At 47.3% G+C, this 13,175-nt stretch overlaps 1 protein-coding gene across 13 annotated transcripts; it reads right to left on the minus strand.

Annotated features, from left to right (window-relative positions):
* Positions 1-1,397: 1,397 nt before the first annotated feature.
* On the minus strand, positions 1,398-11,958 carry LOC310694130 (complexin-3-like). Of its 13 annotated transcripts, none has more exons than XM_083476904.1 (5): positions 11,786-11,958; positions 6,949-7,245; positions 3,647-3,818; positions 2,813-2,900; positions 1,398-2,327 (listed from the first exon to the last, which is right to left on the minus strand). In XM_083476904.1, exons 3-5 carry the CDS (start codon positions 3,808-3,810, stop codon positions 2,121-2,123), a joined length of 459 nt encoding a protein of 152 aa, XP_083333030.1. In that variant the 5' UTR covers positions 3,811-3,818; positions 6,949-7,245; positions 11,786-11,958; the 3' UTR covers positions 1,398-2,120. The 13 variants fall into 13 exon arrangements, with proteins under 13 accessions (XP_083333030.1, XP_083333024.1, XP_083333026.1 ...); XM_083476898.1 differs by having other exon boundaries at positions 3,647-3,821; positions 11,786-11,957; XM_083476900.1 differs by lacking the exon at positions 11,786-11,958 and adding an exon at positions 11,501-11,623 and having other exon boundaries at positions 3,647-3,821; positions 6,949-7,249.
* Between the last annotated feature and the right edge of the window lie 1,217 nt (positions 11,959-13,175).

A 13,175-nucleotide genomic window follows, 5' to 3' on the forward strand; every position in this document is an offset into this window, starting at 1 on the left:
CCCAGGTTTTCCCAGGGGAAGCCGTGTGCTTTAAATGTCTGACATAGGCGCAGCCTAAGTTTCCAGAAATGGCTACTTAGATCAGTGATGGCCTCCAGGTGACCAATTTGTTGAGCGTTCATTCTGATTTCTTGCACAATTTTTTGTAGGGCAACTGTACAATGCCAGCTGCTTATTAAGTATTAATTTTATTGCACAAAATCTGGTGCACGTATATGTGTGTGTGTTGTGGGGAGTGTTGTGCTGTAAGAGCACCAGATCTACTTTAAGTGAGCAACCTGAATTTGCAGGCATTCAATGGAATCAATCCCTACCCCAGCAAAATAGCAGGAGTTTGGAAGCATTCCTGGTCTTGCTTTTGAGCTGCAAGCTGGAGCTGTCAGATTACTGGGTAGGGCTCTGGGACTGTGCTGCCTTTTCAAACAATTCACCTCTGACTCTTTCTCTCTCTCTCCTTCCTGCCCTGTTTCCTCCCAGCTGCCTCTCTCCTACAGCTCCACCCTCCACGTTTCTGATTATCCCCACAAGCTTTATGAAGCTCCAAGAAAGCCATTTCCGACCATGGGGAGGAGAGGGGGTTGCGGTCTAGCCCCTCCTCCCCAAGCGCGGGGGCTAACCTTGGCCCCCGCAAGAGTTGGGGGAATCCCTGGCGGGCTGGGGGGAGGCGTGGCTTAAGGTATTTTAAGCCGGGCACGCACAGGGTCCGCCCTCTTCACTCCCGACCAGCTGAGAGGTTTTCCCATCCCACCCACCCTTAGACGCTTAGGTAGCCGTAGGTAGTCATGACCTTGCTATGGACTTCGGTTGGTCGCCGCAAGGGGCCTGGTAGGAATTTTTCCAAGTTGGCGATCTTCCGCCAGTTGGTTTTTTCGCCTACCTCGTAGCAAAACGTCACAACTTTCCCTGTATTGGCGGTTAGGCATTGGCTGGGGTACAATTGTTATGCAAATGGATGGGGGGGAAGGAACGCCATCACCTTCCCCCAGGAAATGGGGTAGTCCGGTACAGGACTCCGAGGGGCGTTGTCTTGTCCGAAACCTACCTAGGTAAGGGCCCCCGGCACGCCCCAAGCGGTGACACCCGTGGGATCCTAGTTGGCGTACTCCAACGGGGGCCTCCCACGGTTAGTGTTAACCCTTCCCGGACATCATGCCGGGTAGCGGATAGGAGCCAATGCCTAGGGCCAATACCTTCAATTCTCTAATCAATAAAGTTGTGGCCATTTCATGCCCATTAAACTTAAACATCGTGTCCTGTGTCTTTCTTTCTGGGGGAGGGGTTTTGACACGCAATGAACAACAGCCTGGGTCAAATCTCCTTGTAATGGAGAATTAGCAAGAGCCCCTCTTCAGATCATAATTCTTATTGTTACCAATAGCAAGAATGACGACAAGAGCAAAAGATCAACTGTTTTATTGAGACAAGGGACTCTGAACCCACAACATCACCCCAAAGACAGCAGGAACGTGGACTGTCAGGAGATGGACCATCTTGCCCGAGATCACCCAACCTGGCTGGTGGCCGCTCCCCAAAGCCCCAAGCACAGATCCTTCTCCTCCCACACTACCCAAAATCCCAGCACCCAAAGACACGGGGACTGAACCGTGGGCCTTGTGCACGCCGTTGATGTCCTCTGCCACTGGCCAGCTGAGTTCTACTTGTGGCCGCTTCAGAGCAGCCGCCTTCAAAGTGGTACCATGGATTTTCTTCTTCAACAGACTTTTGATGCAAAGATCTTGAAGGACCTAACATTGGCAAGGGCAACCAGGCTGTATGGAAGGAGCCATCTTAGGGAACCTCCCAGAAGAACGTAAACAGTGGCCATGCAGCCGGTTCCAGGTGGCATCATCCTTGATGGCGCCCAACCACTTGTCCCATCAGAAAGCCAGAAATTCTCCTACAGCAGCGGCAGGAAAGCTCTGTCTTACGGGCTTCACGAGACCCACCAGGACACCCCCATCCAACCCACAAGTCCTGGGCTACAGCCTTAAGTTTGGTGGACGCTGGGCCCACGTCAAGACCGTGGAGGGGCTTTGAGGTCCAGCGATCCGCAGTCGCGCATCCCGGTGAATAACAACTCCTGTGTCCGCTGGAGTGAGGGTCCTTGGAAGGGGGCTCACTCACATGACGGGGCACTGCACCGGGCGCTGCAGCGATTGCACGGCGCTCGCTGCCGTCACCCGCAAGGCGCTGAAATCCAGACCACCGAAGCTGGAGAAGATGGAGCTGGGATCTGTTGTAGCTTTGGGCTTCACAATAGCCAGGAGGTCCTGGGGGAGTTTCGTCTTGTTCCCAACCGCTTCCAGCTGCTTCTTATCTGTCCGGTTCTGGGAGAGGAAGAAAAGGGGTGCAGGGTGAAATTAATGCTGGACCGTGGCTGTCACCCTTTGGGACTGGTAGGACGGAAGGCAAGGAGCCCAACAGTAGGTGTAGGAAGGAACCAACTGCAAACCTTGGTCTACAAGAGACTGTTAGCCATAGTCAGTAAACAGTAGTTAGCTGGGGAGCTGGGCTCATATATAACACTAAACTGTGGTTTAGCAAGCCATGGTTCAGCAAACTGTGGTTTAGCAAGCCATGGTTTAGCAAACCATGCTTTAGCAAGCCATGGTTTAGCAAACCATGGTTTAGCAAGCGATGATTTAGGTCACTAACTATGGGGAAATGGAGTTTGGAATGCCACAGTTGGGACTCCACCACCAAGAAGCCCCTTCCCCTGCAGTCAGTTGTTTAATCTCTGGATATGGAGACCAAGGAAGGCCCCATTGGAGACAGACAGGGCAAGATGTGTCAGGGAGAAGGCAAGCCTTACCTTGGGCAGCTGGTATTTCTGCCGGAGGTGGGCCCTCATGGTGGCTCGCTCAGCCTTCTGTTGAGCAAAGGCTGCGTCCCGTTTGCTCCTGGAGGAAAAAGAGAATCCAGATGAGCCACTCAAGCACGGGAATGAGATGCTTCTGGAAGAGGTGGGCTCACCTCCTTTGTGGAATTTGTTAAAAGTTTGGACGAGCAACTGCAGGAGCTTTTGTGTGGGTGCTAGACTTCAGCCGTGTGTTTTCCACCATTGCGGTCAAGCGCAGAATTAGCACACGCAGAATTGGGTAGTAGGGAAACCTTGAGAATTCCGGAGAAATCTTAGCATCATCTTCAATTTTTAAAAACGGGTTACTAGCCCTTATGGACGAAAGGGTAGGCAAACTCCTAGGGGCTGAGGTCCCTTGCCCCCCCAATAAAATATTTGAGGGGGCCAGCCCCCCGCCCAAGTTGATGGGCATTGCCATTCCAATGGTGGGTGAGTACCATGTATTGTGATAAATTATGCAGGGCGGGGCTTACCTGCCCCCAAATATTTTATTCAGATTAGCACCTCTGGGCCACACCCAGTCTTACTTTTCACCCTCCTAGGGTGCTGGAATATGTCCCTGACCTCTGACCATGTCTGGTTGGAGGACAGAGAGGGCCATTTCTGAGCATGTGTGGAAACTAGCAAAAAGTGAAATTTACATCTGTTGCCCCGCCTACTTTGGCCTCTGGCCCCGCCCACCACCTGCATGCGGCCCCCGAGAGGTTGCCCAGAAGGGAATGTGGCCCTCGAGTTGAACCTCCTGGCTTAGGGTTTTGAGATCCTCGGTCAGGAAAGGACTCTTACTTGTGCTTTTCGTTGATTGGCGTCTTCCGAGCCAGAGGCTGCGCTCGGTTCTTGCTGTGGCACCTTTGGGAGCTGATGCCCTTCTCCCTGGGGAAGTCGGCCGAGACACAGCACAGCAGCTGTCTGGCCGGCACTCCAAACGCCGATTTCACTGCGGACTCCATAGGGAGGACTGCTGGAATGCAGGGCAGAGAAAAGGGAGGGAGCAAGGATGAACATGGCGGCTCACAATGCGAAATCCACAATCTTTTTTTTTTTAAATGAGCATTTTGTGGGGAACCTGTCAGAATTCCTTTGCCAGATGACTAAAACAATACAGTGGTACCTCGGGTTACAGACACTTCAGGTTACAGACGCTTCAGGTTACAGACTCCGCTAACCCAGAAATAGTACCTCGGGTTAAGAACTTTGCTTCAGGATGAGAACAGAAATCGTGCCGCCGCGGCGGGAGGCCCCATTAGCTAAAGTGGTACCTCAGGTTAAGAACAGTTTCAGGTTAAGAACGGACCTCCAGAACGAATTAAGTTCTTAACCTGAGTACCACTGTCTTTAAAAGGATTAAATGTGTTTTAATGACGATTCCAGTTTATTTCAGATTAAGCGCCCTGGATAAAGGGCCATTCAGTCCTTGATTCCATTCCGCTCTCTGTCACGAATGCAGATTAGGATCAAGCTTTCCTGGGTGCTAAGGCTGGGCAATCTATCATCCAAAACTGGTTTGAAGTCCATATCGTGATAACGGTTTCATAATTTCTGACATGGCAATATATTGTGAATCGTGGGGTCAGTGTGTGTGTGTATTTGTGTGCTATGCAAAAATTATGATGCAGGAAAACCCATGAAGTCGGCCAATGCCTCTACTTACACGTAACTCCATCCTTATTTCAGACATCATGATATATCGGTATATGGCAATGTTTAGCTGGTCATATATCACGATGTTGGAAACCAGATATCGCCCAGTCCTAGGGGGCGCAATTTGTTGTCTGCAGGAGAAGAGCAGCTATTTTATCTGTATAAGCTCTCCATCGTAGTACAAGGAGAGAAAACCAGTGCCCCACTCACACAGAGTTTCAGAAATATTATTTGAAGCTATATAAGGAGGATAAGGGGGGGACGTGGGTGGCGCTGTGGTCTAAACCCCTGAGCCTAGGACTTGCTGATCAGAAGGTCAGCGGTTCGAATCCCCAAGACGGGGTGAGCTCCGGTTGCTCGGTCCCTGCTCCTGCCAACCTAGCAGTTCGAAAACACATCAAAGTTCAAGTAGATAAATAGGTACCGCTCCAGCAGGAAGGTAAATGGTGTTTCCGTGCGCTGCTCTGGTTTTGCCGGAAGCGGCTTAGTCCTGCTAGCCGCATGACCCAGAAAAACTGTCTGCGGACAAACGTCGGCTCCCTCAGCCAGTAAAGCGAGAACGACTCCCCAGAGTCGTTCGTGACTGGATTTAGCTTTCAGGGGTCCTTTACCTTTACCTTAAGGAGGATAAAGGGCCCTTTGGGCTGAGAATCTGCGGGGTGTGTGTGAGAGAATCTATCCCAGTTAGTTTCCTCTCAACGATATTTGCAGCAAAAAGGAAACTCTTGCAAAACCGTCACAGGTGGGAGAAATTAAGAATGTTATTTGTAATATGAAGTGTGGGGGCCAGGCAGTTTCCCCATGGAATAGTCTCTGACATATTCCGTAGCCCAAATCATATGACTCAGCAAAGACTGCTCTGTTTGAAGATCCTTCTGGTCCAAATCCTGTTTGAAGATCAAGACACATACCCCCTCACAGAAAGCAGAGGAGGAGGAACCATGAAGCTGCCATTTCTCTACAGTGAGCAGGCATTCGCAGGTCCCTAGAAGAACATAAGACCCGCCTGGTTGCTGGATCAGGCCAGTTGCCCATCAAGTCCAGCATTCTGTTCTCACAGTGGCCCACCAGATGCCTGAGGTAAACCCTCAATCAAGATTCAAACACAAGAGCAACTCTCCTCACCTGCAGTTCCCATCAAGTAGGATTCAAAAGCATTACTGTATCCAACTATGAGATCCATACTTGGAGGAGACCCATTGAAATCAGTTTAAATCCACTGATTTCTAGGAGCCTGCTTGGCATGTGACTTCGCCAGATCTCACCCAGTAGACACTGGGCTTCCCAGTCCACCAAGGATCTTCTGACATGCTCTCACCCAAGCCCTAGGTGGGCTACTTTTTCCCCATCGAGGGCCGCGTTCCCTCAGGAATAATCTTTTAAGGGCCTCATGCTGGGAGCGAGTCAGACCCAATGATGGTTGGAGCCAGAGATGCAAAAATATTCCAGGACAACTAATCTGGGATAAAGATCACCCTGCTTCAAATTTCACCACATATTAAGAATTCTCAGTCTTTCATATCCTCCAACATTTCTCCGATGAAAATAGGGATGTCCTATTCCCTAATAATAATTTTATTATTTATACAGTACCTCACACATCTGACTGAGTTGTTCCAGCTACTCTGAGCGGCTCCCAATGTATATAACAACATAATAAAACATGAAACATTTAAAACAGGGGTCAGCAAACATTTTCAGCAGGGGGCCGGTCCACTGTCCCTCAGATCTTGTGGGGGGCTGGACTATATTTTGAAAAATAATAATGAGCGAATTCCTATGCCCCACAAATAACCCAGAGATGCATTCTAAATAAAAGCACACATTCTACTCATGTAAAAACACACTGATTCCCGGACTGTCTGCGGGCCGGATTTAGAAGGCGATTGGGCCGGATCCGGCCGCCGGGCCTTAGTTTGCCTACCCATGAATTTAAAAAATACAGGGCTACCTTCAGCTGTCTTGTAAATGTTGTATAGTTACTTACAGTGCTTTTTTCTGGGGGTACGCATAGCCCTAAACATTTTTTGAATCTGTGTACTTTTGTCCATTTACTGTATTTATTTCCCCTGATTTGAACTATAAAATGGTGATTTCCCTAGGGCAAAATTACTCAATAACATTTTAAAAAAGCACTGATTACTTATCTCCTTAGCACATTATTCCAGACCCTCCAACATTTCTCCAATGATAACAGGGGTGTCCTGACCTAAGGTTAAGCGGGACATTACAGGATCAAATCAGAAACCGGGACGGCTTCTGTAAATTGGTGACCGTCGCTGGAAAATAGGGACATTTGGAGGGTCTGGTTTTTGTGCAGGCTTGACTCTCAGGAAAGTACGGACAAAACCCAAGGAATCAGCCTCTGGAAGCCAGAAACGTACAGGCACACCCCAGCTCCTGCTGGCATCTTCTCACCTGAATATTGCCCCGTTCCGTAAACTCACCTGGGAACCTGGGAGTCTTTTGTGCTTCTGTCAGGCATAGGTAGCTTGCTGGTCTTCTCTCTCCAAGTGCCCCAGAAAGAAGATTAGAATTTGTGGGTAGCTCAAGCTATTTAAACAGGGATCAGAAGCGACGCAAAGACTCCGGTTGACGCCAAGCTGTCTCTGATCCACCTGGGTGACAGTCAGGCCATCCAGATGGCACCTTGAGCAAAACATCCGCTGGTTTGCCGTGTGGGACACCCGGCACGTGCTGGCAGCCTGTGACACACTGCTCCATTTCCAAGGTATCTCAAACAGCTTGCTGGGGGATAGAGGAATTAGCTTCGTTTTTGTTTTGTTTTCCAAATTGCAAGTTCCTAGTCCTCATTGCTTGCTCCAAAAGAGGCAAACAAAGCAATTGCCAAGAACTGATATCAGTACAAACCCGGCACATTTGTATTTCTAGTTCAGCGTTTCCCAAACTTGGGTCTCCAGCTGTTTTTGGACTACAACTCTCATCATCCATAGCTAGCAAGGTCAGGGATGATGGGAATTGTAATCCAAAAACAGCTGGAGACCCAAGTTTGGGAGACACTGTTCTAGTTTATATATGGTCAAAACACATCTGGCCACATCACTCTTCCAAATTTTAACTTACCTTTTTTTAATTCGTTTGCTTGAATGTCACTTCAGTAATTGAATTGTATTATTCAAGAATTCACAGAATCACAGACTTGTAGATTTGGGAGAGACCACAAGGGTAATCTATTCCAACCCCCTGCAATGCAGGGGTCTTTTGCCCAATGTGGGGCTGAAACCCACGACCCTCAGTTTGTCTCATGCTCTACCAAATGAGCTATCCCTCAACCCCCATATTAAGAAGACATCTTACTGTCTTTCACCTGTTGAGGACTGGTGGGTCAAGGAATACCTGCAGGAAGTATCTTCGCCTGATTAAAAAAAAAGTACCACCTTTTTATACCTTTTTTACATATAAAAAATGTATATTTCAAAGTGTTAAATGAAGGAATGGTGCTAGCATTAAGGCTTTATTGGGTGAAATGTATTTTTAAAAACAGGGCTTTTAGAAACACAACTTTTAACTGGCTTTCACGGTGCTCCCTGGTTCATAAAGTACCAGGTTTTTAAATTTCACGCACAAAAATTCTAAGATCGAGGATTGTGGACTGAAAACTGTCTTGTACAATGTCACAAAATGAACTATCTATGGCTTTTAAACAATGCTGTTTAAACTGGAGAATATCAGTTATTGGGCAATATACAAAAATTGTCAACAAGCCAAGAATAAAATCAGTTTCCAAGGAAAACGTTCTTCTATCCATGATCAAACCTATCCATACGGATTGCATTATTTATTTCTAATATATTAGCCTTGAATGTCTCATGGACAAAAAACAGGGACTCGGCTTGCAAATGCCTTGACGCCAATGCGCAGGATCATTGCCTCTGAGTCGCATCTCAACCATTGCATATTGCTGATGACTCTCCTGTGCCTTACGCTCTTTGCCAACCCGGTGCCCTCCAGAGACTTGGGACTGCAAATCCCATGCGACCACAAGAAGACTTCACAAGCTTTTCTTTTGCAAGAGACCAATGAACTTTTTATTTTTAAGAGAGCTGCAATTTGTAGGGCTCTCAATTCTGCACCAATGGACAGTTTGGGCTCCCATCACCCACTTCCAGGCAGAAATACCTCCGTGTTTCTGTATTACGCCAAGTGAATCGCATGATACCCCCTTCCCGCCCAGGTTACTCAGACATCTCCCCTTCTCTCCTTTTGCTCTAAGCCGCTTAAGTATAACCCAGGTCTGGGTCCTACCACCTGCCAGGGCTTGTCCTTGGCCGGAGAGTCCCCCAGCTCATCGCGCTGCAATCTGTTTAGCGCGGCCTAAAACCCAACTGGTGCGTCAATCTGCTCTGAAGCTCCTCGCTTGATGGATTGCTTTAGACAGGAAAGCCTACAGCAAATGCGTCGACTTGGGAGCCAGGCTGTGGGCAGAGAATACGGGGGGCACGCGACCCACATCAGTAGCAGGAGGACATTTCCTATGTCCCGGAGACGTACCCTCCAACATTTCAACTTCCTTTTCCAGTGCATCAGTTCTGCTAAAGATTCCCTCTGCTGTTCGTTTAGAGGGGAGACATTGATCATGCAAAATTTCCCACGCCAAGGGAGCTGCAGTCTCTTGTTGTGGCAGAGTCTATTATGCCAAGACTCTCATGCCTAGTCGAGGTTTCGTTATATGGAGGAAGATAAGGGAGCCTGGGAGCCTATGTACAGTATATGCCGGCTTCTAACAAGCCCGGATCAATAGACCTATACTTCCATCAGAGGAAAACGTGGCAATACCTATTACTTGGAATAAAGTATCTCCAGCCGCAGTACTTGAACACTCGACATGTAAAGGGCAAAGGCTGCAAGACATATTAATTACATACTGCTTTGCAGTTAGCTTTCCCTTGGCTGAGTCACAATAGTCCAGCATAGATTTCTGGGCTAAATTTAGCAATGGAGTTCTGGGCGCTTTAACTGAAGCCACGTTAAAACTGCAGAGAATCCTTCGGTCAAGATGGTCTTCTAAGCCTTTCGTATCAGTTAAGAATGCCAAGCCAAAACAGCTGCTCTCCCAGCTCCTATCCTCCAGTTAAAATATATGGCTTTTGAGCCCACATAGAAATAAAACGGGCATGTCCCTTGCCTGTATGTAGCAATTAGCATGAACTGCTGAACCAACTGATTGTAAAACTATTCAGGATAAAAACTAGGCCCACTAAACCCCCTGTTCTATAGATAAACATGTGAAGAGGCTTTGTCAAGAACCAAATTGACTCACCCCATATGCTTTAGCAACTAATCCACACCTAATGACCCACCTAAGTGGTACTCAGAATATCACTCAAGAAATCACTCAAGATATCCCTCAAGTAATTAAGGAACAAAAGAAGAAAAGGCACACTAACCTGGGAACCTCCTCTCTGCCCAGAACGTCGGAGGCTATACACCACACCCCCTCAACAGTATTTATAGGAACTCAAACACTGAGATCCTGCTCTGTTCCAGTAACAAGAAGCCGAAAGCACCAGCCTGAAGATGACGAGTGAGACCTCGTCGAAACGTCGCCTAGACACCCCAACTCTTACACGGGAAGACACCCGAAGACACCAAAACCTGCATTCCTGTACCCGTGAAAATCTACGAAAGCATATATATATATATATATATATATATATGCAGGTTTTGGTGTCTTCGGGTGTCTTCCCGTGTAAGAGTTGGGGTGTCTAGGCGACGTTTCGACGAGGTCTCACTCGTCATCTTCAGGCTGGTGCTTTCGGCTTCTTGTTACTGGAACAGAGCAGGATCTCAGTGTTTGAGTTCCTATAAATACTGTTGAGGGGGTGTGGTGTATAGCCTCCAACGTTCTGGGCAGAGAGGAGGTTCCCAGGTTAGTGTGCCTTTTCTTCTTTTGTTCCTTAATTACTTGAGGGATATCTTGAGTGATTTCTTGAGTGATATTCTGAGTATCCACACTTAATTACCCTCCTAAGTGGTACTCAGAATATCACTCAAGAAATCACTCAAGATATCCCTCAAGTAATTAAGGAACAAAAGAAGAAAAGTCACACTAACCTGGGAACTTCCTCTCTGCCCATAACGTCAGAGGCTATACACCACACCCCCTCAACAGTATTTATAGGAACTCAAACACTGAGATCCTGCTCTGTTCCAGTAACAAGAAGCCGGAAGCACCAGCCTGAAGATGACGAGTGAGACCTCGTCGAAACGTCGCCTAGACACCCCAACTCTTACACGGGAAGACACCCGAAGACACCAAAACCTGCATTCCTGTACCCGTGAAAATCTACGAAAGCATATATATATATATATATATATATATATATATATATATATATATATATATGAGAGAGATCCTCAGTTGCTTTCATTGTATTTTCATTTCATCTTTGTATGCATTTGATGGGTCACACTTATTGCTTTTACTGTATTTTTTGTATGTGTTTCTATATCTATATCTATATCTATATCTATATCTATATCTATATCTATATCTATATCTATATTGTTAGGGATTGATTAGCTGCTTGTGCGTAAAAACGTGCTCCCTCAGAGTTTGTGCGACCCCACAAACCTCCGTGTGTGACGGAGCTCCTCAGACATGTCTGCTCTAGTCACTAGTAGTGTCCGACAGTGGCTGTCTGCGGAAGCGTTTCCAGCAAAGGAGCTCCTTAACGGAAACGCGTCTCCTGGACTCACGGCGTGACAGTTTCCGGCGAGGTGTGGGTCTCCCTATGGGAGACTCAGATACCTCCCCACTGTTCTCGCTGGAAGCTTCCCTGAGCCCTCCCTCCTGCTCGCATTCCCTCAGAGACCCACTCCTCCCCCTGCTGGTCCCTGCTTCAGCTGTTGAGTCTCTTTCTTCCTCCCTGAGTCCCTCCACCACCTGATGCTCCGATGGCAGTTCCCTGACATATATCTATATCTATATACACAAAACTAGAACAGACCACAGAGCTCAAGGACAAGCAGCCTTACTTGTCGCCATCTTCATCTGGAAGTCCTAGTTATAAATATATATAACCCGAACATGGATTGTAGAGGCTCAACAGGCCATGAGGAAAGGCCTATCCATTTGTTTCTACGGCAACCTCTTTGGACTAGCCCAGGGGTCAGCAACCTTGTTTCAGCCGTGGGCCAATCTACCGTCCCTCAGACCATGTGGGGGGCCGGGCTATTTTTTTTGGGGGGGGGGGAATGAACAAATTCCTATGCCCCACAAATAACCCATAGATGCATTTTAAATAAAAGGACACATTCTACTCATGTAAAAACACGCTGATTCCCTGACTGTCTGCAGGCTGGATTGAGAAGGTCATTGGGCCGCATCCGGCCCCCGGGCCTTAGGCTGCCTACCCCTGGACTAGGCAAACAAAGGCATTATGGTAACATAGAAACTGGTTTGGCAAGATTCCCCTTATACATTCTAACCTCACAGATGCAAGATGGCAGGTTCTGGAAGGGGACCTAGGCTGACCCCACAAACTCATCTGGACCTCCATCCAGACTGAAACCCCCCCCAAAAAAACTCGTAACTACACACACACACACACATTTTACACAAGTCAGTGAGAAGTACTGGGACCCCGTCCCATGAAAACCCTGATTCAGGGAAGCAGAACTAAACCCCCATCTTCCAACACACACATGGCTTGCTGTGGGGCATTTTAATACCCACCTCCAGAAAGTCATATTTCTGTTTTTGCAGTTTACATTAAAGTAGGTTTAAGGGTTGTTTGTACTTTAAGACTTTGCGCTTGTTTTAACAGATTAACACACTAGCCCTCTAGAACGGATCCGCGAGAGGGATCAAGAGCAAGAATAGCCAACGGGGATCAGCCATGGGTCAGCCCTCGTGACTTTGTCATTTAAGCCTGCAGGGATGGCCCAGCCCCACTGACTTGCAAAGCTGGAAGGATTCCAGCTCCCTGGACACATGCTTTTAAAAAAAGAACTCAAAACACACCGTGACGCCAACACCACGATCCGCCTCTGACCTAATTCGTGTCACCTGATAATCGTGCACAGATCAGAACATTGGGTTTTTTTCCAGCATTAGTAGACCCACCGAAAGTAATAAACAAAACCATTTCAACGAGTCTACTTTGAGTAGGACTAACACTGGATAAACCCCGTAATTACCCATCGATGCTTGCTTGTCTCCAGATTACACAATGTATTTTTCAGCACAACATACCCAGGTGAGTAAAAAGACGCCCATTTTAGGGTAAAATGTGCTTAGAAATGCTTACGTTTCTCAGCAGTGGCCCCAAATTGCGACACTCGCTTCAGTATAATGAAGATGCGACACTTCAGCCTGGCATTTGACAACTAAAGGCATTTTGTTTTAATGAATTTATACTGCTCTGTTCCACTTCAACTGGGTTTACTCATTTTATAGTTGCTAAAACATTTTCCTCGCCATCTTTCGTAACGGTATATTATTCTAATTTTGGGGACCTTATAGGAAAAGTTGATGGTGGTAGGAAATCTTACGGGAACCTATTTAAATACAAATCTCTGTATCATCATTAAATTTATTGCCCAATCCGCAGGTCCCAAGGCAGGGTCCAACAACTATTTAAAATTTTAAAAAGTTAAAACAGATTAGTCACAGGAACAAGGGTGCGAGCCCTGAAAACAGACATCTCAG

Source organism: Podarcis liolepis (assembly GCF_965112155.1).
Source record: "Podarcis liolepis genome assembly, chromosome: 15".
NCBI lineage: Eukaryota > Metazoa > Chordata > Lepidosauria > Squamata > Lacertidae > Podarcis > Podarcis liolepis.